General features: G+C 40.9%; 1 protein-coding gene across 1 annotated transcript in view; it reads right to left on the minus strand.

The window, feature by feature from the left end:
• The window catches only part of zmat4a (zinc finger, matrin-type 4a), a 156159-nt gene that overhangs the window by 42321 nt on the left and 91115 nt on the right, over positions 1 to 22723 (minus strand). The window contains exon 5 of the mRNA XM_085424881.1: positions 11637 to 11858. Within this exon, the coding sequence (XP_085281007.1) occupies positions 11637 to 11858 (222 nt within the window). The remainder of the gene's footprint in view (positions 1 to 11636; positions 11859 to 22723) is intronic.

Raw genomic sequence — 22723 nt, forward strand, 5'->3', positions numbered from 1 at the left:
GTTGTCTCAAAGTGCAACTATCAGCCACAACTGGTTGGGGGTGAGAGTAGGGAGATAATCTTTCAGCCATCTGACTAGGATACATCCTGTATACCTCCTAGAAGAGTTGGTTTTGACATTTCCTAATGGAAGGAGACACAGGGGCAGAGCCAGGACATGTTTCTTGGGTATGTTGGGACAATCAGAAACACCTTTTGAGCAAGTATTTGGCAACAGTGGGAAGGAAAAACTCTCTTCTAACAGGAAGATACCTCCAACAGATCAGGCTAAAGAAGGGTCAGCAATCTGCCACAAGACATGCATATATCAGTTAATAGGCCCAATATAGGCCAATAATGATTTTTGATAACTCTAAAAAGTACCTTCTATCATATTTTATTCATTAGCTTCTTCTGCCATTATCTGTCAAACTTCAAACAAGTTTTGTAGAAACATTTAGCTGACACACAAGATGCAGCATTTAACTGTGCAGCATTTAACCTAGCACTGATGCGCAAACACAGCCTACATGAACGATTCATTGGAATCATGAAAGTCTACAAATGACTTAAAGTAAGATTACAACAAAAAAATCACACTGAGCTCATTGGTCACACTTTCCGAGCCATGTGTTTGAGAAATTCAGGAGCAGAAATGAAAATCTTGCTAGCTGTTAAGCAGAGTAGCAGAAATATTCTGCTTTGGAGTTGAGTGGCAGCCAATAGTTCAAGTAACATAACAATAGATAGAGGGAAGAGTGGATCTGGCTAAGAATAATCAAATTCTGGACGTAGACTTCAGGCAATTCGTTGAGAACTGGAACTGAGAAAAAGTTCTACAGGAGGACAATTGTTAGATTTGTATTGTTGATTGTCATTTATGCTTAGAAATATTTACTTATATATGCTTAGAGTTTTGTAATTAGTTGTAGATTGGTAGAGGTTTTGATCCTTGATAGTCTGCAAACTTTGTGTGTATTAGACAGCACTTTGGGAGCATGAGAGGTCATACCGTGTCTTATTATTTTATGGTAGGATTAACGTAGTTGCGTCTGTTCTAGTCTAAGTGCTCTTTGTTTAGATGAACTGCAGGACTTCCTCACCGTGTTATCTAGGATGAACCATCTAGGGTGAGGGGGAGGCTACCCTCTTCCTGACCAAGGATGTTTGACCCTTTGATCAGCAGTCCACACACACACACACACACACACACACACACACACACACACACACACACACACACACACACACAGGCAAGGTACTCTTTGTGTATGTAGACGTCATATGTTAATGAACTTATGCATATTCATGTAACCTCAATAAAAGGACAGTGATACGGGAGAACGGACGAGACCAACTGGAGTCAAGCGGTTGTCCGGTTCTCTCCCGTGCACGAGTAACATGAAGAACTTTGCCTATTTGTGTCTTGCTTAGCAGTGTAATTATATTGTCTTAACGTTCCAGCGAATAGGTTCAAGCTACAAACCTAACATTAATTGGTCCTTCGATGCCGGCTCCCTGGGATCGCATTCACCGAGGGGGGGGAGGCACGCTGAAAGACTGACGTCAGCCAGGAAGTTCCTGTGGATTCGCTGTCTGTCTTTCTCCTCGATGAATGGCGATCGGCGGGATTCAGGCTGATATTACACGCTAAGCAACGCCAAGTAAGTTTAAAGAGGCCGACTCTATAACCGTGTCGTTGTGCAGTCTCCGCCATTTTGTGAGGCGTTGAGAAGTTCGCTGCTTTGTGGAGCGATAACTGGGTTAGTGTCCCGAAAAAGAAGTTTTGGTTAAATCGCCCAAGGGTCCCAAGCGTCCGGTGAGTGTCCGGTTTTGAAATCGCCCTGGGTGTGTGTCCCGAGCGTCCCTTCATTGGGTTTTGTCGCGCGAGTGGGTGAGCGTCCCACAACTGGGTCAGGGTCCCGAGCGGTCCGGTGTGAGTCCGGAGTAGGCCTATTTTGTGTTGTTGTCATTGTTGTCGTCGTCGTCGTTTTTGTTGTTGTTGTTGTGTGAGTGTGTGCGGAGCAGAACACGTGGTCTGTAACACCGACTGTTGTTGTTATCATGGGTTTCTAAGCAACCAAGAGTGAGTTAGAGGGAGAAAGACGTTTGTGCTGGACTTTGCTCCTGGCAGCACAAAGTATTTATGTATAAAAGAGAGAGAGAGCGAAGGCTCCACAGCTGCGTGGGTGCACGCGAATGCGGTCGCGCGGGTTTCACGCGGACCTGAGCCGTGCGGTTAATCGCAGGCTTATAAATGGAAGAGATTCAAATGTTAGAAGTTTTCAGAAAACACACCAGCCTTGAAGAGTGTGTGGAAAAGGCCAGCCCACATCAGCAGCTGTGCTCTGGTGGGTGGCTTTCCCCCCACCCCTTCCTGACACAAAATGTTAACAGCCTGTGTGCCAAACCATTGAGGTGGATAGTTGTTAAAAGTAACCTACATTAAACTTGTGGTTGCTTAAATTCAGTACAATGACATGTGAGGTGAAGTGATATAGGTAAATATTTAAACTAATGAAGTGCATAGAGGCACTTGACCTGTGTGGAAGACTTTCGTCTTATTATGAGCCATTGTTGAGATATAGAGCACATCTGTGAAAACAACTAATATGCTCAACCCTGTATGAAACATCTAAAAATACATGATGGAGAAGCTGTGTTGAATATGAAAGTGTAAGACTTTGCCACTGTGGGCAGAGCATGCAACTACTGTGTGATGTCGCGTTGCAGTTTTGTTTTTGTTTTTTGAGCTGATGAGCAAGCTACACATTATCAGATCAAGAGCTGTCTGAGAACTACTCAAAGAGAGGGAAACAGAGAGTGTGCAGCGTTTCCATGAGCAGTTTTTCTGCACCTTGACTCGTGTGTGTGTGTAGCATCAGCATCATGTTTTTGTTTATTTGTGTTGTTGGATTAAAAATAATTAAATAAACTGGTGATCATGCTTATGGATCACCATGGCACATATCTCCAGCCATATGGTTTATTTATGCAGATGAAAAAGTGAGTGTGAATGTGTCTGACATCACAGTGTTTTTGTGCACTGTGCAAAAGTGATTGCCTCTGATTGTGAGTGAGAGCGGTGATTTTGCAGACCACCAGCTATTGTGAAGAAAAAAAAAAAAGAGTGAAAAAGAGACAAATTACTACATTGTAGACGAAGAGAAATAATCATAGGAAAAAGGTTTTGTGTTGATCAGCCGAAAAACAACTACAATGTCATTTTCTGCTTTTAAGAAAGGATTGTTCACACAAACACAGACAGAGAGAGAGAGAGAGAGATGTGTGTTGATTAAGCAGTGATGATAATAATGAAATGTCTTAGTTTGTCACTTTCAGGTGAAAAGCAGACCTGAATCAATTTTCCACATGCAGCGGTCGGAAGAAAGTTATAGTTTAACATCATTGGAAACATGCAGGCCAAGTTTCTGGCTGACTTATTTACAGTGCCATGTGTTTCTCAACCTCACAAGCGAGCTCACTCCTCCCTGAAGATAAGGAATGCAGCTCCAAAGCAATAACATGATAAAGAGACAGCAGCAAGTCCTGAGCACAAAAAGTCCCAGCAAAGCAGCAGCAATGTGGATAAACAGCAGCAGAAGAAGAAAGCAAACCCATCTTCCTGTCTGATTGGATGAATTCCACGGAGGGGCGAGCAAGATGGCGGTGGCAGCATGTTGAAATGCTCAAAAAGGACTGAGTGACTCGGGCAAGCCACATGCAGCTAGCATGCTGGCTAGCGACATGAAAGAAATGGACCCTTCATGATGCGTTCAACGTGCCAGCGCTGTGGTGGGAAAGGCTCCATCATAAACACGCCCTGCGCCCTGCGCCGAGGTTCAGGCCAAGAAGAAGAAGATGATGACTTCCAAGCCCAAGAAGGTCGGCCTCAGCGTGGGCGAGCTGATTGTGAAAGCCGTGGCCGCTTCCAAGGAGCGCAACGGCCTGTCTGTGGCCGCTCTCAAGAAGGCTCTGGCTGCCGGAGGCTACGATGTGGACAAGAACAAGGCCCGTGTCAAGACCGCCATCAAGAGCCTGGTGGCGAAGGGCACTCTGGTGCAGACCAAGGGCACCAGGACCTCCGGATCCTTCAAGATGAACAAGGCTACTGAGAGCAAAGCCAAGAAGCCCGCCGCGGCCAAAGCCAAGAAACCGGCAGCAGCTGCTAAGAAGTCGCCCAAGAAGGCAGCAGCAGCACTTCAGCTACTAGACAGGACAAAGCTGAAGGAGAACTGCCGGGACTGTTGAAGTGGGAGAGGACAAAAGAGTGAGAGGACAACAGAGTGAGAAGACTAGGTGAGAACACATAGGAATTATTTAATGTGGGAAATCAAAATTTGGGTTAGCAAACCTGGGGAAAAGAAAACTGACTGCTTAAGTTGGAAAATTGAGACGGAGTCTGAAACATTGCGAAAATAGAAACATATACAAAATCACACACACACAAGCAGAACATGCATTAACCCTACTAACAATTCCAAACACAAAATGACTCATGAAGACTCATAGCACATTAGTTAAGAAATGATTAAATAATAGCAGAGAAGTGTGTAGGAAAGGCAGCTTTAAGAACATGCTCTGCTGGAGATGCAGCTCCACAGACATGCATTAGACCTGCCTAATAACACAAACCCATGCAATGAAAATTAGCTTGTTATCTTTCATCAGTGTTAAAATAGTGTCAATTTAGCAGACACTTGTTATTAAATACTGAATTTATCCAATGCAAAAAATTGACTCTCCAGGTTGCAGGACAACAGTTTAACTTTTGTGGGAAAAAAGATCCTGGTTTGACCAACCAGTGATCAGACAATAAATTTAGTTGTTAAAATGGTAAATTGGGAGAAGCTTCCTGCTTGATTGAGGCAGCACATGTAATTTACTGTATGAGGGAAATTGTCTTTTGTGATACTATTTTGAACATGCTTTTCTGTCGTCCTGTCAACTTAGTGGGTTAATAGCTGATATGCAAATTAGTTGATTGGTTTTAGATTAATGAAAGGTGACTGAATTCTAGTACGAGTGAATGAGATGTGTTGGAGTTGTTGTGTGTTGAGTGGAGACTCTAAAACACTGAGTTTCCTGTTTTGATGTGCGAGTGAATCCTGTATTTAGATACACAACTCTGAATACATCAGAACAAACGTCTTTTGTGAAGTGCATGACAGCATGTCACATGTTTTATGATGAAGGGAAAAAGGAAAAATTGAATAAAATAGATCTGTGGCCTAAACGAGTGAAGAGCACAGACCGGGTGATTAAACTCATAGCTAATATGACATTAGGGTTATGTTGTGTGTTGTGCAGTTGATGGTTGGTTTGGAGTGAATCTAGCTGATGATTCTTCTCCTGTTGTGAAGATGATGAGGAGTTTGTGTCATGACTTAACAAGGCCTTTTTATTTTGATACTTTCACAGTGCACTGAGAGTTTGGTTTGATAATCTCTGTTATTTTTTTATTTTTCATTTTTGAACAAGCACTGATTTTTGCTTGTGAATTTCTTTTCTTTGAGCAGATCTGCAAGTCGGGAATTGAAAGCGTTACACGTCGTCAAGAAAATTGTTGCAAGTGAGTTTCTCCACATTTAAAATGGGTTCAGGAGAAAGCCACTTATTTGGGACAATTAGGAAATGAGAGTCCCCCCCAAAAAGGATTCAACGAGGAAATCCAGTCTAAATTATTTTTCTTTTTGAAATAACGTCGTTTTGCTGAGCGTGGAAACGAATGCGATGATAATTTCCACAATTAGCAAAAGAAGGAACCACTGAGTGAATGAGTAAGAATTTTAAAATAACTGACTGACTGAACATGATTGTGTGAAGTTAACCCCCACCTGACAAAGGTGCAGATGAACCCATGTGTTTCCTTTTACAGGAGCAGAAAGATGACAGCAACACTCGAGGTTGCATGATGATTTAACCTTTTAAATGCCATTTTCTGTGTCTGTGCATTTATCAGGTGTGTTATTCATAGGCTTGAGTTGCTCACAGAGATAACTGTGACAAAGTATGCATACGCCTGCGCAAGCGCTAATATTTGCATTTTCTTTTCTTACAGCATGCCAGTTCTTCATGTGAATTGATGATGCGATTTATACCAGGACAACTGGTTGATGTTTTTTCCTACTACAGGATTTCTGGGTTTATGTGTGAGGAAAACTGTGTTTACAGGTTATGAGTGGTGATGCTGTTGCGTTGTGTTGATGGGAAAATGTGAAGGTTACTTTGATAATGTGAATAACCTGTGTGAAATTTCCTGTGTTGAGAACTGGTGTTACTTCTTTCCACAGCTATAGATGGCTAACTTTATGGTCTTTTTATGGCACCTCTGGGACCTGTTGACCTGTGTCTGACCTCTGTCTGACTACAGTCAATGTGTATTGCTAATGTTAGTTTCTTTGAGAATGCTGTGGAAGATTCAGCTGGAACGGACAAGTGACATGAGTAAAACAAATAAGAGATACAGTGTTTCTGGGATAGTTTGATATGGGCTCATTAGCTGGCCACTTTTGAGCCCATAGTAGTATATAAGTGGAGTGACTTTGCTTAAGAGCAGTCACCGATTACATTAATGTTGCCTGAGTACATGGGATGATCCATGTCTGAGGCGACTTATGAAAATAATTGTAGTTTACTGATTTGAGAAAACCTGCACATGACACTTGTCTTGCTGATGTTGAATGCTTCTTGTCCTTATGATACAATTGTTTACAGGTATGGAGTTTGATTTTACTTCCAGATTTTGTTTTCCAGGCCATGATGGTGTGTATGCAGGCTCCTGGGAGAGCCGGGTGTTAAGCAAACTTAATATGCAAAGCACACTAACATTTTCATTGCAGGATTATAGGTCCAGGGTGGTGCTGCTCCAGGGGAGGAGATGCCCTGATGTTGCCTGGGATATGATCTAGCTAATCTTTTTCTTTAAGACTGGAATCCAGGTTTGGTGAGTTGACGCATGGGTGTGTCCATGCGTCAAGAGGAGGGGTCCAAGGATTAACATTAAACAATGTTTTTTATTATTGTTGCAGTGATTTGTGTGATTAGCCGTTTTATTTACAAATATTAAACCTATGCAAGTGGTGCACCCATGTTCAGATGAGGCTTTGATGGCCTATAAGTGAAGTTCACTGAACTAAAGAATGTGGTTTGATGATTGTTGACATACTCTCCAAATAGTTTGTCTTCCTAGCAAGGAAATACAGGTGCAGCAGTAATCTCCTGAGAAATCTTCAGAGGCCCAGTGAGAAGCGCATAGCTGACAGGACCAGGCAGTGGTTGAGGTCAAAGATCAAGCTGATTGGGGCCCATCATGAAATCAGACCTTGGAGCCACAGCAAGGACCATGAAACTGCCTGCAAAATAGAGGAGAGGATCGTCCACAAGATGGGAGAGAGGCTTCAGGAGGATCAGAGATCATCTTCAGCACAGCAGACATCACACAGAGAGCTGTGCTACTAAGCTTCCAGGAAATCAAGAGGAGACTTCCCACAGCAAGATTTTAAATACAATGAAAGATTCAATATTGACGCTGAGGAAGACGACTAAGGTGTACGACGTGCTCTGCCTTAAACCTTCAGCAGCGTTGGAACATAAACACTCAGGGGATGAGGAGCGTGCCAAGCTCCATCGACAGCGTAGAAGGAGTTCGAGGATGACATCATGATTCTGTGAAAAGCACAGGAACCAGAAGCTATGGTGGTGATAACAGCAGTTTCCTATGAACATCACCTAACGCTGTGCCACTGTACTGTGCATACGATGACACTCTGAAGGCTGCTGGGATCATAATAGCAGTAAGACAACCCTGCACCCTTTCCACAGAGGTGTTTTCTGCAGAGTATGGACAATGAAGGACAATGAAGGAGTCATAAATATCCCCCTCACAGGACGAAGGCCTGAAGTGAGGTAATGGGAGGCCATAAAACTAGAGTGCTGAGAGGTCTGCAGCTTTGGAAATAGCTGAGAACCATGTTGACAAACAACAAAACCAACTGGTATGTTTGAATGTCTATTCTACATACATTTGGACTCTGGTCCTATGGACAACGATGGAAACAACTGGAAGAGACATTCATGACGCCCTGCAGAACTCAAACCACTCTGCAGAGAGACATGTGATGTGCACACCTGGAGGAAGCATTACCAAGCTGAGATGTTTTTGAAAATGTTACTTTTTTATTTTCACTATTAAATTAACAATTTCTTTGTTTGCTCGTAAGATGCAGTTTGCCATGAGATGAGCTCAATGAATGGGATAACTGCTAATACATTTGTTGAACTGTGTACCTTTTCAGTAATTTAGGGTGATTTGACATATGCTGAGTATAAAAATGTTTGCATTGAAACTGTCAGACATGAGGTATTCATACCTGGGAACTTTTCAGGCATAAAGGTCAAAAAGGGGGGAAATGTTAGATTTGTATTGTTGATTGTCATTTATGCTTAGAAATATTTACTTATATATGCTTAGAGTTTTGTAATTAGTTGTAGATTGGTAGAGGTTTTGATCCTTGATAGTCTGCAAACTTTGTGTGTATTAGACAGCACTTTGGGAGCATGAGAGGTCATACCGTGTCTTATTATTTTATGGTAGGATTAACGTAGTTGCGTCTGTTCTAGTCTAAGTGCTCTTTGTTTAGATGAACTGCAGGACTTCCTCACCGTGTTATCTAGGATGAACCATCTAGGGTGAGGGGGAGGCTACCCTCTTCCTGACCAAGGATGTTTGACCCTTTGATCAGCAGTCCACACACACACACACACACACACACACACACACACACACACACACACACACACACACACACACACACACACACAGGCAAGGTACTCTTTGTGTATGTAGACGTCATATGTTAATGAACTTATGCATATTCATGTAACCTCAATAAAAGGACAGTGATACGGGAGAACGGACGAGACCAACTGGAGTCAAGCGGTTGTCCGGTTCTCTCCCGTGCACGAGTAACATGAAGAACTTTGCCTATTTGTGTCTTGCTTAGCAGTGTAATTATATTGTCTTAACGTTCCAGCGAATAGGTTCAAGCTACAAACCTAACAACAATGATCCTCCTTAAAAACTGGCATGAATGTTCGAATTGACTGCCATAATCTCCTGATTTGAACCTCACCAATTTATACAAAGGTGTGAAAACATCTCTTTGTATACCAAAAATACTTATTTAGAAAAGAGCTAAAAATGCTAAGTTCCAGCCCTTTATTTATTCTGTGTCTCCCCTGTAGAGTTAATAAAGTTCACCTTTGTCTTATACTGACTCTTTATGCAGCCTCTTAGTATATTCGTAGTCTGAAACCAGTCAGTTTAACTTATGTATCCTTAATGCACAGGTTCTTATATACATACTGATATATCCACTCAAGCACTTTATACAGCATGTCTCATTCACCCATTCATACAAGCACTTTCTAAATTTCACACTCCAGTGAACACAATGGGGTAGTATCTTGCCAAAGGATATCGTAGCATGCAGACTGGAGCAGCAAGGGATCAAACCACCAGCCTTCTGATAAGTAGATGACCTGCTCTACCCCCTTAGCCACTCTCCCAGCCAGTGGTCACCATTCAATGTCACCTGGTAAAAGATTCTCAAAATAAACTGTAAACCTACTAATTTTAATATGGCCCAATCTCCCCCAAGCCAACATGTAACCCACAGAGTACAGAACCACCATCCCCACCAACACACATTACAGCACAATATCTATGTTAATACTGTTATTATCTGCTTATTGTCCAAAACAATGGTGAATTTCTTCTTTGAATCATAAGTGTATTTATGTCCCTGTTTATAGGTTTAAATGCGGTACTGGTAACTGAAGTTGCAAACATCGGCAGTCAAACACACCATGTATAATGTTCCTGAAACAAACATCGTGGACTCAAAAGCTTGGGCAGCATAACAAAGCTGAACAAAGCAGAACCAACCAGTTTGCCCTCAACTAGCAAAAGTAGCCAATCAGGCTCTGAGTTAGAAGGTCCATGGCCAATCAGCTGTGAAGACTTGTTTCTCCCATTTGGTGCAGTCACACTCTGCTGCCCTTTACAACACTTCTGGGCTCCGTGTGCTCTTCTGGCAGCCAGCACTCTGCCAGCTGGAATAATATTATGTAATTGTTATTGACATATTGTAACTGGGAAATGATAAGCAAGAAAGTTCTCCCCTCCTCCTCTGTAAAATTAACAGCTTGTGACATGCTGGTGGGCTCCATGAAGAGTCAAGCTGACAGCTGAAGTCAAGAGGGTTACTTTTCAGCTCCACAGAGCAGGGCTTAGAAATAGTCACAGCTATTAACAAATGTAATACTGCTCTCTGTTGCTCATCAATATTAAGCTATGCAAGTCACATTTATTACCTGCAGCGTTAAACGAGACATTACTTATCCCTACCTAGTTGGATCCCATTTTTGCTTTCATAACTACCAAAAGTCTTTGTGGCACAGATTTAAGAAGGTGCTGAAAAAATTCCTCAGAAACTATGGTACGTATTGACATGACAGTCAATATGGCACAATCTCCTGTTTCACCGTATCACAAAGGTGTTCTATCGAATTGAGATCAGTCACCAGATCTTAGTGAAGTCATTTATTTTGCAGTGAAATACACGTCCAAGAAACCAGTTTGAGCTTTATGACATGCTGGATTCAGTCATAGGAAGATGAGTTCACTGTGGTGATAAAAGATGGATGTGGGCAGCACCAATGCTTACATAGGCCGTGGTATTTAGATGGTGCTTAGCTGGTATTGAGGGGCACAAACCATGATAAGAAAATATGCCCCACAACACTGCGCACCCACCACCAGCAGCCTGAACCTTTGATACAAAGCTGGATGGGTCACTGTTTTCATGCTTTTTACATTTAATTTTGACCCTATCATCCAAATTTCACAGCAAAACTAAAGATTTCATCAAACTAGGCTAAGTTTTCTCAATCTTCTATTCCCCTCACAGATAGGACTGAAAGCTGGAATTGTTGTTCTGCTGCTGTAGCAGTTCTAGTTCAAGCTTTGTTAGGCTGTGCGTTCGAAGATGCTCTTCTGCTTACTTTGGTTGTGATTATTTGACTTAGTCTTGTCTTTCTGATCTGTGGCATCAAAAAGCCATTTTCAGCCAGAGACCTGCTGATTACTGGATATTTTCTGTCCCCTTAGTCTTCACATGGTTATGCAGGGAAACCCCAGCAGTTTTTGAAATTGTAAGGCAGGCTGATCTGGCACCACAGCCAAAGCCAGTCCCTGTCATCGCTATTCAGAGGCTCAGTTTGAACTAAATGGCTAAATGTGCTGACTTGCTATCGGCTGATACATAGTTATATTGTTTGATAATGCAATAATGCAAATTGTGAAATTACCTTTCACAGTAATGCAACTCTGCTATTGGCTTACAGTTATTTCATTGTGATTTTTTTTATTGTGAGTGGTGGTATGTGTCACCTCAAAAGAAATTAGAACTGTATATACTGTATATACTGTACAATAAGATTGTACAGTATTCAGTATAAGAATTTTTTACCCTTAAAAAGGCTGGAAAACTTTTTTTGAACTTCGTTTATAAACTGTATCTGATAATGCACCTTCACAAATGCATGAACATAGTTTAAAAATGAACTGATGTACTGAAAATGTATTCATATTACCTTTCATCACTCCCATGTCCAGGGTCTTTCCCAGCTGCTCCAGGAGATCTGCTCTGGCAGCGTTCTTCTTGTGCTTTTTGCCATCATAATGTTGCTGAGCCATGCCAGGGTTGTTGAACCAGGCGTTGCATAGCTGGCAGTAGCGGTCTGAGTCACGGCGCTGTCGTGGGGAGGTCATAGGAGATGCTTCTGGGGAGGTCTTAACAGGACTGGGGGATGCCTCTGAAGGTAAAACGAGAATGATACAGATGTCTCTTGGTGATCTAGTGATAGTTTTGTAAACAAAACAAATCTGCTAAGACACTACTACTTTTTAAATAATCTCCTTTACAGCATTTTACGTAATCTGGGAACCCCTTGCCTTATACAAAGCAGAAAATTTACATATTTGACATGACCACAGTACGCGACTTGACAGAGATAGAGCCCAGCAAATTTATTGTTGCGTCAATTTTTTCAGCCAATATTAACAACTCGCTGATCTATCGGTAACGACGTTAAGAATGATTTATAGAGAAGAGAGAAACAACGCTCAGCCATGAGTGTTGATGCTGCATATCTTGTCCACCAGAGGGCACTTTGCAAACAAATATTTGAGTGCCACAAACAAAGTAACCAGATGACGTGAATAAAGTCAGACAAGACATAAACAAGTAAAAAAGTAACTACACTTGACTTAAGTGTTAGGGAAATTTGATTGTGCTTTTTTTTTTTAAGGCTAATAAATTGGCATTTCAGGGTTGGTATCAGTTTGAAAAATAATATATTGATCAGTCTCCACAGTATCAGCCTCCAGTAAAGCATAATCACACTCTGATTTAATATTATTTCTAGGATGCTTTATGATAGAGTGTCCAGGACATTTGTCTAGCAGCCCACCAGTTTTACCTACAGTCTTTACTTTCCATATTTGGCTCTTCACGCAGATAAGCTGCATAAAATTACTATAAATACTTTCTTACACTAAGTCTGTGAAGGTTCTCAGTCATCCAGGTCATCAGAGTCTAAGGCGCTTGGAAAGAAAAGCGTCTGGACTTCTTCAAGTTTCCTTGAAGACGTTTCACCTCTCATCCGAGAAGCTTCTTCAGTTCTAAGAGCCATTGGTGGAGAGTCCCAGATTTGAAGCCCTATGGGAGTGTCCGCAAGAGGGTCATGGACCCCCTATTGATCCTCTACCTAATCACACGGGCTAAAGTGTGAAAACAGGTGTGGGTTACAACTAGCCAAAGTTTCAGGTTACCCATTGTGAAACCTAGCCGCACCCTATCATGTGATTTACTGAGGTCATATGGCCCGGGATGTGAGTGGGCAGTAAGGCGTCTGGGAAGGATTTTAAACTCTCCACCAATTACTCTTTTGAACCGAAGAAGCTTTTCGGATGAGAGGTGAAATGTCTTCAAGGAAACTTAAAGAAAACCAGACGCTTTTCCTTTTCCTTTCCAAGCTCCTTAGACTTTCTTACACTAAGTTAACCTCAAATTTCAGAGAAAGAAGTATTGTTGCTCATTGTTAGAAAAAAAACTAACAATGAGCTTTAATTTCATATTTTGAAGAAACAAATACAAAGCAAAAGCAATCACAGTGACTTGAGTAAAAGATTGAAACACCAGGTCAACTTTTTTGTGTGTGTAACAGCTTTAAACGTTTGGAAAAAATAAATAAAAATAAGTGTAAAACTCAAACAACAAAACAAAATAAATACATAACCACATATCAAATTATCTTCTAACTGAGACTCATAAACGTAAGAAGCAGATCTGAACTATCTAACTAAGCTGTCAGTAATATGAAATCATTTCCAGTGGTTACGAAATGAAAAAGCTTGTGATTGTTCAGGGGAAAAGCACACTCTGACTTGCATGAATTCACTCTCTTACTTCAGGAGAATCTAAAACACTATGGGGGATTTTATGGTTTATTAAAATGGGACCATTATGTTAGGCTTAACTCTCAAACCATTGGTAGCTTGTGGGCTAACTACTAACCTGATCTGGCCTCACAGTCAAATTTTCATCTTTATTATTCATGCATTTTTGTCTCAGATGAAGAAGAGGCATGAAGAGGTACTACAGCTTAAACAGTACTCTAAGGTATTGCCATTCGACAATGGGTGCTAATTTGTACCCATGTGGTTTTGATTCAAGGACCACTTCTGATTCCTGGCAACATTTTTTAGTATAAAGTTAAAGAATGACTATTTTTTTGAAATCCTATTATTTAATAAGTTGAAACAGGGAGGCATTTGTAAAATACTTGCTTGTTCTTACTGAACCCTTGAATCTTCTTTCTCTCATATCTGCCTCAGACAAGCAGAAAGCAAAGCAAAGACTGAACCTAAAACCTTCTTCCTGAATTTTGCCCAAATGCTTTTTATCAAGTCTAAGAGTTAAATCAATATGCTAACTTGTTTGTTTACTAGACCCCAAACAGACTGTCTCCTCAAACTGCAATTATTTAAACCAAGAAACACCTTTTAACTTCTTGGGTATATATTTACCTTTTTAACACTGGGTACACTGTACCTGTATGGATACAAACAGACTTTTGACATTAGTTGTCATGGACTGACATAACTGATAGCAAAACAAAACAACAAAATTTAAGGACACAAATAATAAGAACAAGGTGTTCTCTGTGTTTCTAAACCATAACTTGATTTTAATGTCTGACATGACTTTTAATGCTTTTGAAATCCAGCTAATTTACTTGGGTTCTGTATGATCATGACACTTCATGTCTTTTTGGCTTATGTCAAACAGTAAACATAATGTATAAGTCCTGAAAAGGTGCTGTGAACATAATGGTGATATAATAACCCAAAATGTCACATTTTTGCTAAGACAAATGTGAGAAACTATAAATGCTCAGGAAAAACACTGCCCAGGAAAAAAAATACTTTAAAATGAGCTACATTAGCAACACTTTGCCAGCTTTTTTAAAGAAAAGATTTGTAGCTGGCAGACAGAGCACAATGGGACGGCTTTAATGAGCACTCATCAGCGGCAACGTAACTGTGGCTGTGCAAGTGTAGCCCTCTGAATAACAAGCTGTTATCTCCATTAGATGCCTAAAGAGGAAAACCTAAATTCTACTTGGCAAACGGAAGAGAAGCCAGCTCTTCTTGGGGCTGCCCACTTGTGCCTTCACGCATGGATGACGGCATTAACCCCCGAACGAGCAACGTGCTGCAACGAGCACTCCCCAACACGAAGAAGCCCTATCAGCTTAATCAGTTTTAACGCTCCACTGCACAGCTCACCCTAAGTCAACATTTAGTTTTGTCCCATTAGCTTCCATTACACCAGTCAACATTTCAAAATAGCAAAGTCCAGTGAAAAACATGGCGGGAGAGAGGATGTATGGAGCCTGAAGTGTCAGGACTCGCTGTCTGCTGAGCACAGCTGGCCCTCAGTGAGGCCGTTTGCATCACACTTTACATTCAGTGCTTGGCTCATTCGCCCCTCCACAGCAAAAGGATGTTATGTAGGATTTAAATGTTGGACTTTACGGTTATAGAATGACCCCCACTATAATAGGCCAATGTAAACTGTCAGACTCAATTTAATCCCTGCAGCTGCTTTTGCAAGCAGGTCAGAGGTCAGCAGCATAACAGCAACCCTGGAGCTGAGAGAAATGTAACGCCTTGCTCAAAGAGAGGGGATTGCATTTCTGCAACCCAAATATAAAGACTACTAGGAAATCTATAGGCAGACTAATGCAGCCTCGGATTAAAGCAGGAAAAAAAGCTCTAAATTTACGAAGAACTAAAAGCGTAATACTCAGATGCAACACTCCCCCAAAAGCACAGCTCCTGGTATCATAACATTCAGGCGATTTCCAGACACAGTGATGACAGAATGAAAGAAGTTAGAGCGAATGGGAACTCAAAAGAGGTTAAATGTTTACTGTTTGCTGAGATAAAGACGTGAGAGAACAGAAAGAAGGTTAATTATCCTCACAGTACACTTCTGCACTCCAGACTGTTCAAAGAAAGGCAGCATCTCAAATATTGTTTTAAAGTTAATACAGCATTTTTGGTAAACATGTTAATTATCACTACAATGCTGTCAACATCTCTCAAGTTGTTTTATCATTTAAATGGAGAACAAAATAAAAAGTCCATGAGAAGCAGTGCACACATATTTAATTGAACACCTGTATGTAGCTAATGACTCTGCAGAAAGCCTCAGGATCTGCTGACCCCACTCTATCACGACTTACCACTAACAGTTGAACATGGAAAATTTAGTAGTAAGGAAATTCAAAACTGGACTTTTGCACAGGTAGCATCTTATTATAATACCACTCCTGAGAGCGAGCCATTCTTTCAAAAATGTTTGTAGAAGCAGTCTGCATTTTATACACCTGTGGCCATGGAGATGATTGCCACATCTGAATTAACATCTGATTTAGATGCAGGAGTGAATTTACAGTGCTTCAATCTGCCCACAGTTGCTGCTCATCTGCAAGCTGCTTTTCAACCCACCTCCTCCTTTCACACCTCCCAGCACTGGGCCGTACCACCAGATACAAATTATCGCAGATAGAAATGTCAGCCTTGTTTTGACTATAGTGGTCTTGACAGATTTCTGGTAAGTGGCTCTTAGATTTCTGTTGCACGTCAAACAGTGTTGATTATTCGATTAAATTTATCGCATGTGAAAAATTCCCAAAAGAGGAGAGACTCTGGAAAAATAATTTGCTGCAAATAGTCAGGAATTAGAGGGGCATGATTATATGGCCTAAGCAAAGAGTATTTATCATCATCAGTGCAGCCTCTCCATATAGTATCTTCCTCCAGCAAAGCATAATCACACTCTGATTTAATATTCTTTCTAGTAGGCTTTATGACAGAGTGTCCAGGCCATTTGTCTAGCAGCCCACCAGTTTTACCTAAAGTCTTTACTTTCCATATGTGGCTCCTGACTCATAACACACTGTGTTATTACAGGATGGGTCTTTGGCATCAAATAACCCAGCAGGCACATAAAGGACTGAAAGCCTTTCCTCCCATTTAGAGCATCATTAAATCCACACTGTCAAACACCCCTCTGTGCTTTGATTGAGGATTCAGTTCACTTCAGAAGGCAGGGGTCGTCACCATCACTAAGAGACAGATGGCTTCAGCTTGATGTGGCACCTGCTGTGTAAAGGACACTTTAAACTCAATGAAAAGGGCCCTGCTTCTCAATGTTACAGGTTTAAGTATCATCTGGATAAATATGGAAAGTTTTTTTCCGCAGAGATAAAATCGAGAGCTGAAACATTGCGCTAAGCACAGAGAGCGCAGTAAAAACTACTATCTGGGAAAGTAGCCTATTTTTTGTAGAGACCTAATGATTTTGACAATGATGTCTGAAAAGAACATTTTTTTAAGAGACAACCGAGTGAATCATCTGAGCCTGATGGTCTTGCTGTATCAAGTCAAACAGACAGTACACATGCCACATTTCATACTAGCAGCCTCGTAGCTGTTTAGTCCAACGACAGACACACACACACACACACACACACACACACACACACACACGCAAACACACACGCACACACAGCAGCTGTTTATTGGCCTGATAGACCCTCTGCTGTCTGCAGATCCACAAGAGGGGATGCTACACAGTGGTAAACATGACTCTGGCCCAACATTTTTGAGACTTGTTGGCATTAAATTCAAAATGATATAGTTTTCTTAAAATGGTATGTTCTCTCAGTTTACGCATTCGATATGTTTTTTATGCTCTATTGTAAATGAAATGTGGGTTTGTGAGATTTGCAAGTCCCTGTGCTTTTTCTGTCCTAACTTTTTCAGATTTTGTAGTTTGTAGTTTGTAGGTTCAGATTGTTAAAACGAGCATGCAGGTTTACAGAAGCATTTTCAGTGTCAGCTGTTAACTTGTACAGTTTTTCTAATTGAAGTTTTATGCTAGAAAAACTGTACTTAAGAAGCTTGACAGTAAAGCAGGATGTGGCAGAGCTCTGCAGGGTCTAGTTTTGCAGGTTTACTCACCCTGCAAACACAGAATTTAGCTCTCAAATCCACTCTTCTCTGTGTCTGTGTTTCTCTCAATCCCAACCAATGACAGCAGATGGCCCCGCCCCTCCCTGAGCCTGTTCTGCAGGAGGTTTCTTCCTGTTAAAAGGGAGTTTTTCCTTCCCATGATCAAAAAGTGCCTGCTCATAGGGAGTTGTTTGATTGTTCTTACAACCTGACAACATAAAGCACCTTGAGGTGACTGTTGTTGTGATTTGGTGCTATATAAATAAAACTGAATGGAGAATTGAACCGAACTGAATCAACCAGTTATTTAAAGACTCAAGACACGAGCCGTTGCCAAACTCAAATAGGCAGGTAAATAGGTTTTGGGAAACAGTTATTAAGGGGCTGTGTACAACAGATAAGGACAGATAAAAGAGCAAGTGGGCTATCAGTCATGTAAACCTATAACACTGATACCAAGATGTTAGATAAACCCAAAGTACAGTTGGATTCAATGCTTGACAGATGCTTTTAATGTCAAACTCCTGATAACAATAGAGGCAAACTGCTGATCTCACCAAATTAATAGAATCAATCCTCTGGGCACCACGAATATGCACTCACCAGCCACTTTATTATGTGCGCATGTGTAACTGTTCATCAGTGCAAATATCAAATCAGCCAATCACCCGGCACTTGACCATGTCTACATTTAGCCATGTAGACATGGTTAAGTTGATCTGCTGGAATTCAAACGGAGCATCAGAATGTTCAAGAAAAGTAAGTGACTCTGAACGCAGCATGGTTGTTGTTGCCAGACTGGTCTGAGTATCTCAGAAAGTGCTGATCTGCTGGGATTTTCCTGTAAAACTATCTCTAAGGTTTACAGAGTATAGTCCGCGAAAATATCCAGTGAGCGGCAGTTCTCTGGATGGAAAATGCCTTGTTAATACCAACGGTAACAGGACAATGGCAAAAGTGCTTTGCGTTTATAGGACAGGAACAGTAACTCACATAACCACTTGTTATAACTAAGTTATGCAAAAGCATCTCTGAATCCACAAGCCATGCAACTTTAAAGTAGGTGGGCTACAGCAGCAGAAGACCATGGCAGTTTCAACTCCTTTCAGCTCAGAAAAAGGAAAATGAGACTATGCTCTCCTAAAAAATTGGATGACAGAAGACTGGAACATGCCTGGTGTGATGAGTTATGATTTCTGCTGCAACATTGTGATGGTAGGGTCAGATTCTGGTATAGAAGTGCAGCTGTTAGCACAAGCTTGCACAGAAATGCACAGAAAGACCTCAGCTCATCAGCTGGGATATACCTGTGTGAGGTTTGCATGTTTTCACGACTGCACAGGGTACGTGTGCAATCGTTCAGGTTCTCGCCTCATACTCTGATTTCCTCCTACAGTCCAGATTCTAGCCTGCTGTGGATGTGAGAGTGACTGTAGTGACCTCACACCATATACTCCAGCCCACTGCCACCCTCAATGAGATAAGCTTTTAAGAAAATGAATAGATAGAGTTGAGGTGTTGGATTAACCAGAGATCAAGGGAGAAAACTAGCCAAAAATCATATGAGCTCCTCTGGTGTTCATTTAGACAACAGTGAGAGTCGGTTCTCACTCCTAAGTTGTCACATGCGAAGGACCGATTGGACTTTAACCCCAGTTAAGCTCAAGCACCATTTTCAGTGTGCAGGGTAAATCCTGTGAAGTGGGTGTAAACAAAAAAAGCAAATCAAATGTAAAAAGTGATTCAAACAGTGAAAAAACAGCAGCTTAAAACCGAATGGAAAGCACAAAGCTCAAAATAAAACACCTGAGGAAAACAGACACCTCCATGCAGGCTTTTCTGTGGACACACTCATGAGTCATTTTTAGTCACATTATTCTAATTTAGTCACATTCAAGAGTCACACATTGTATCACCGTTCCTCTTCCCCACTGTTTTTCTTTCCCTCTTTCTTTCTCCCTTTTCTTTCCCCCAGTCATGTCTGTCCCGTGTGCAGCAAGTGAAAATAAAATAAAATAAACAATAAAAGCAAAGGTGAATCAAATAGACCAATACGGCAAGGGATGGTCCATTTGGTAAAGTAAATCCGTTGGACATCTTTCTTTGCCTTTGGACAATAATTCTGATGGCAAAAGAACCAAACGGGACAGGCGGGAAAAAAAGAGTCACACATTGTGCTCAGCCTGCATTATGAACAGCAGTTTGCTCTAAGCAGCCATTTTTGGACACTAATATAAATACAATTCATACATTATACATCGTAATTTGTTCGGGATTTTTTCAAACATGTAGGAAGAGCTGGGAGGTTTTGGTTTTTGAGGTTTTGACACCACAGTTAAGGCTTTTGCTGTTTGATGCTGGCTGTGTCAGCTTCCAGTTTCAAACTAATTTGGATTTATTTATGCAGCTCTTCTGCTGCTGTTTGTGTGAACACTTCTTTCATTACTGACCAGCTTAGTAAGAGAATACCAAGAATCCATTAAAAATAAAATGTACAGCACAGCAAGGCAATCCTTTCATCTGCTCAAAGTCGAAGAGAAACACACTTCCGTGTTTTCACTAATGCAACAATTTACTTTCAGCTGAGCCCCCCATGGCATTTCTTATAAGCAGACAGAGAATCAGGGCAGTGTAGAAATCTTCTAACTCTTAAAACAGAGTCATAAATCTAAAGAGATTCCGCTTCTGTGAGAAGACGGGACCAAAGTGCTCCAAATCCATTCACTGACCCTTTCCTACAATGAGGATCCCTGCTGTGCTTTCCTTCACCCCTCCACCCTCTCGGAATATAAACCCTGCTGACATGTACCACTTATAAAATGTTTTCTCAGATTTTCCTTTTGTCTTCAAAGAGAAATCTCTGAATGGAAAGCAAACAACACATCTTCATACTTGAAGTTAATTATCACCCTCTGTGCACTGCGGACAATTTGTACTTTAAAATGCTTTAAAGTGGAGGGGAGGGGGGGGGGGGGGGGGGGCACAAGTGTACTAAGCCTGCTGCATTTGAGACAATTCTGAGTAATAAACACAGAAGACTTGAGGGCAAAGCTGCAGTTTGTGCAATTCAAAGCTTGGTCCATGTGTTTGGAAAGGAGGCTTGGTTCCCATTGCACTTGGAATACAGGCGGAACCAAAGACATCCTTTAACTAAGGGGTGTCAAAAATAAGACCTGGGGGCCTGAATCAGCCCACTGTCCCACTCAAAGGCTTTGAATATGAAATGTAGTAGAGTGCATACATTTTGAGCTTTTAACTGTACTTTTATATGTTTTACAGATTTTCCACTTTGAAATACCTCCCGTATGGTCACTCATATAACACCAAAGTATTTAACAGATAAAACATAAAAATTAAATGGTAGAAAAATTACTTTTTTTACTATCTACTACAGAATTGTGTTATGTTTGTTTCTGAAGTGTGTTCACAGTTTTAAAAAAGATCATTTTCTGTGAATTAACCACGTTTTTTTATTCATGTAATTTTACATTTGCCATATACAAAAACGGAGACACTGTTGAAATTGCATTTTTTTTTAAAAATTAAGACATTTAAGACATCTTAAGGATTAAAGACCAGTGTGGGCTGTATGTGGGCCACAATGTAAAATGAGTGACATCCCTGCTTTAAATGCAACAAACAATAAACTGCAGTAAACTTTACTGCAGCCTAAAGCTGATGCTTAAATTAGCTATGAAAAATGCAAAATATTCTCTGGGCAAGATTATTTTTATAACTAAAGTAAAAGAATATGTGAATACAGCTGCTTAAGTTTTATCACATCGTCCTGCAGCTGCTGTGAAACATTTGAAGTCAGGCAAAGTAAAGCAGGAGGCCACAGAAGGTAACAGACCGGACAAATGATCCGACTCGGTGTTGCATTGCTATTTGGCTGTTTGAAGATACAGAAATCTTTCCTTTCTCCCACAGTCTGCGCTTTAAAGAGGGGCACTTTAAAATGTGTGCCGCATGAAATGAAACAGGCAATTACCATCAGTGCCACTTCTCTGACATTCTATGGACAGCAAACATAATTACAAGTGTAAATTGTTTAAAGCATATAGCGGATTTTCTATTCAGCTTTTCTGTATATATTTATATACATTAAACCCACAACAATTCTTCACTCCATCTCTACTCTAGACTGCAAACTTGCATGTGAGGATGATTGCTTGGGCCTATAAATATCTTCATCATATCTGTCATTTGATCTGTAATAAGATGCCACAGATATCTGACCTGATTAAAGCAAGGCTTGGGGTTATATGAGATTATATTCACATAGTTTAAAATCAGGATATTCTAGGAGTTTATCATCCTTGACTCTATAAGTCGTGACAGCAGTTTATATCTGGCAGGCATTACATCTGATATTGCACAGATATCAGCTATAGATAACACACAGATAACAGCGAATAAGCAGAATAGGGTAGAGCAAAGACATGGGGAAAAAATATGTGTGTTTGTTTGTGTCAGCATATAGAGCAAATTTAAACAACCACTGTAAGCCCTTTACATTTATTTACAGGTAACTTTTGTTTCATGGTGACTTCACATTACTGACATCACCGCTCTGTCTCTCGATGTCAGCACTATAAACCCAGTGTGCTGCTGAGTCCACCTCTGGTTTAGTTAGTTCAGCAGAATGAGAAAGGCTTCAGGATGGAAAATTAAGTTTTTGAGTAACCCTTGCAGGATGTTTTCTTTTTTTTATTGCCTTTGTTAAAGTTGCTGATGTTGTTCTATTTATTAAAGTTAATACATCTTGTAGGGCAGTCCAAACAGAATGACTAGGTCACATTTAAGAAGTATGCCTAGCAGATGGCGAGGTAACTAACCAGATTTACCAACGGGTTGCACCAGCACAAACTGGTTTAAAAACAATTACTTCTTGTAACTCTTCAACTTTTAGTGCCGGGTTCTTTCCAACATACTGTGATTCAGCAGCAGGAATTTCACAGCCCGTGCAATGGGTTCACCACAAAATTGCTGAAGTGCAGAGAGAAAGGAGGAATGGTGACGTTGACTTTGTACCCAATACCGAAAATAGCCAAGCCCTGGATGGACGTCGATTGATCAATGCATTTACATG

This window comes from Rhamphochromis longiceps, linkage group LG12 (assembly GCF_057381845.1).
Source record: "Rhamphochromis longiceps isolate RC_006_pf linkage group LG12, R_longiceps_female_GT1.1, whole genome shotgun sequence".
In the NCBI taxonomy this organism is placed as follows: Eukaryota; Metazoa; Chordata; class Actinopteri; order Cichliformes; family Cichlidae; genus Rhamphochromis; species Rhamphochromis longiceps.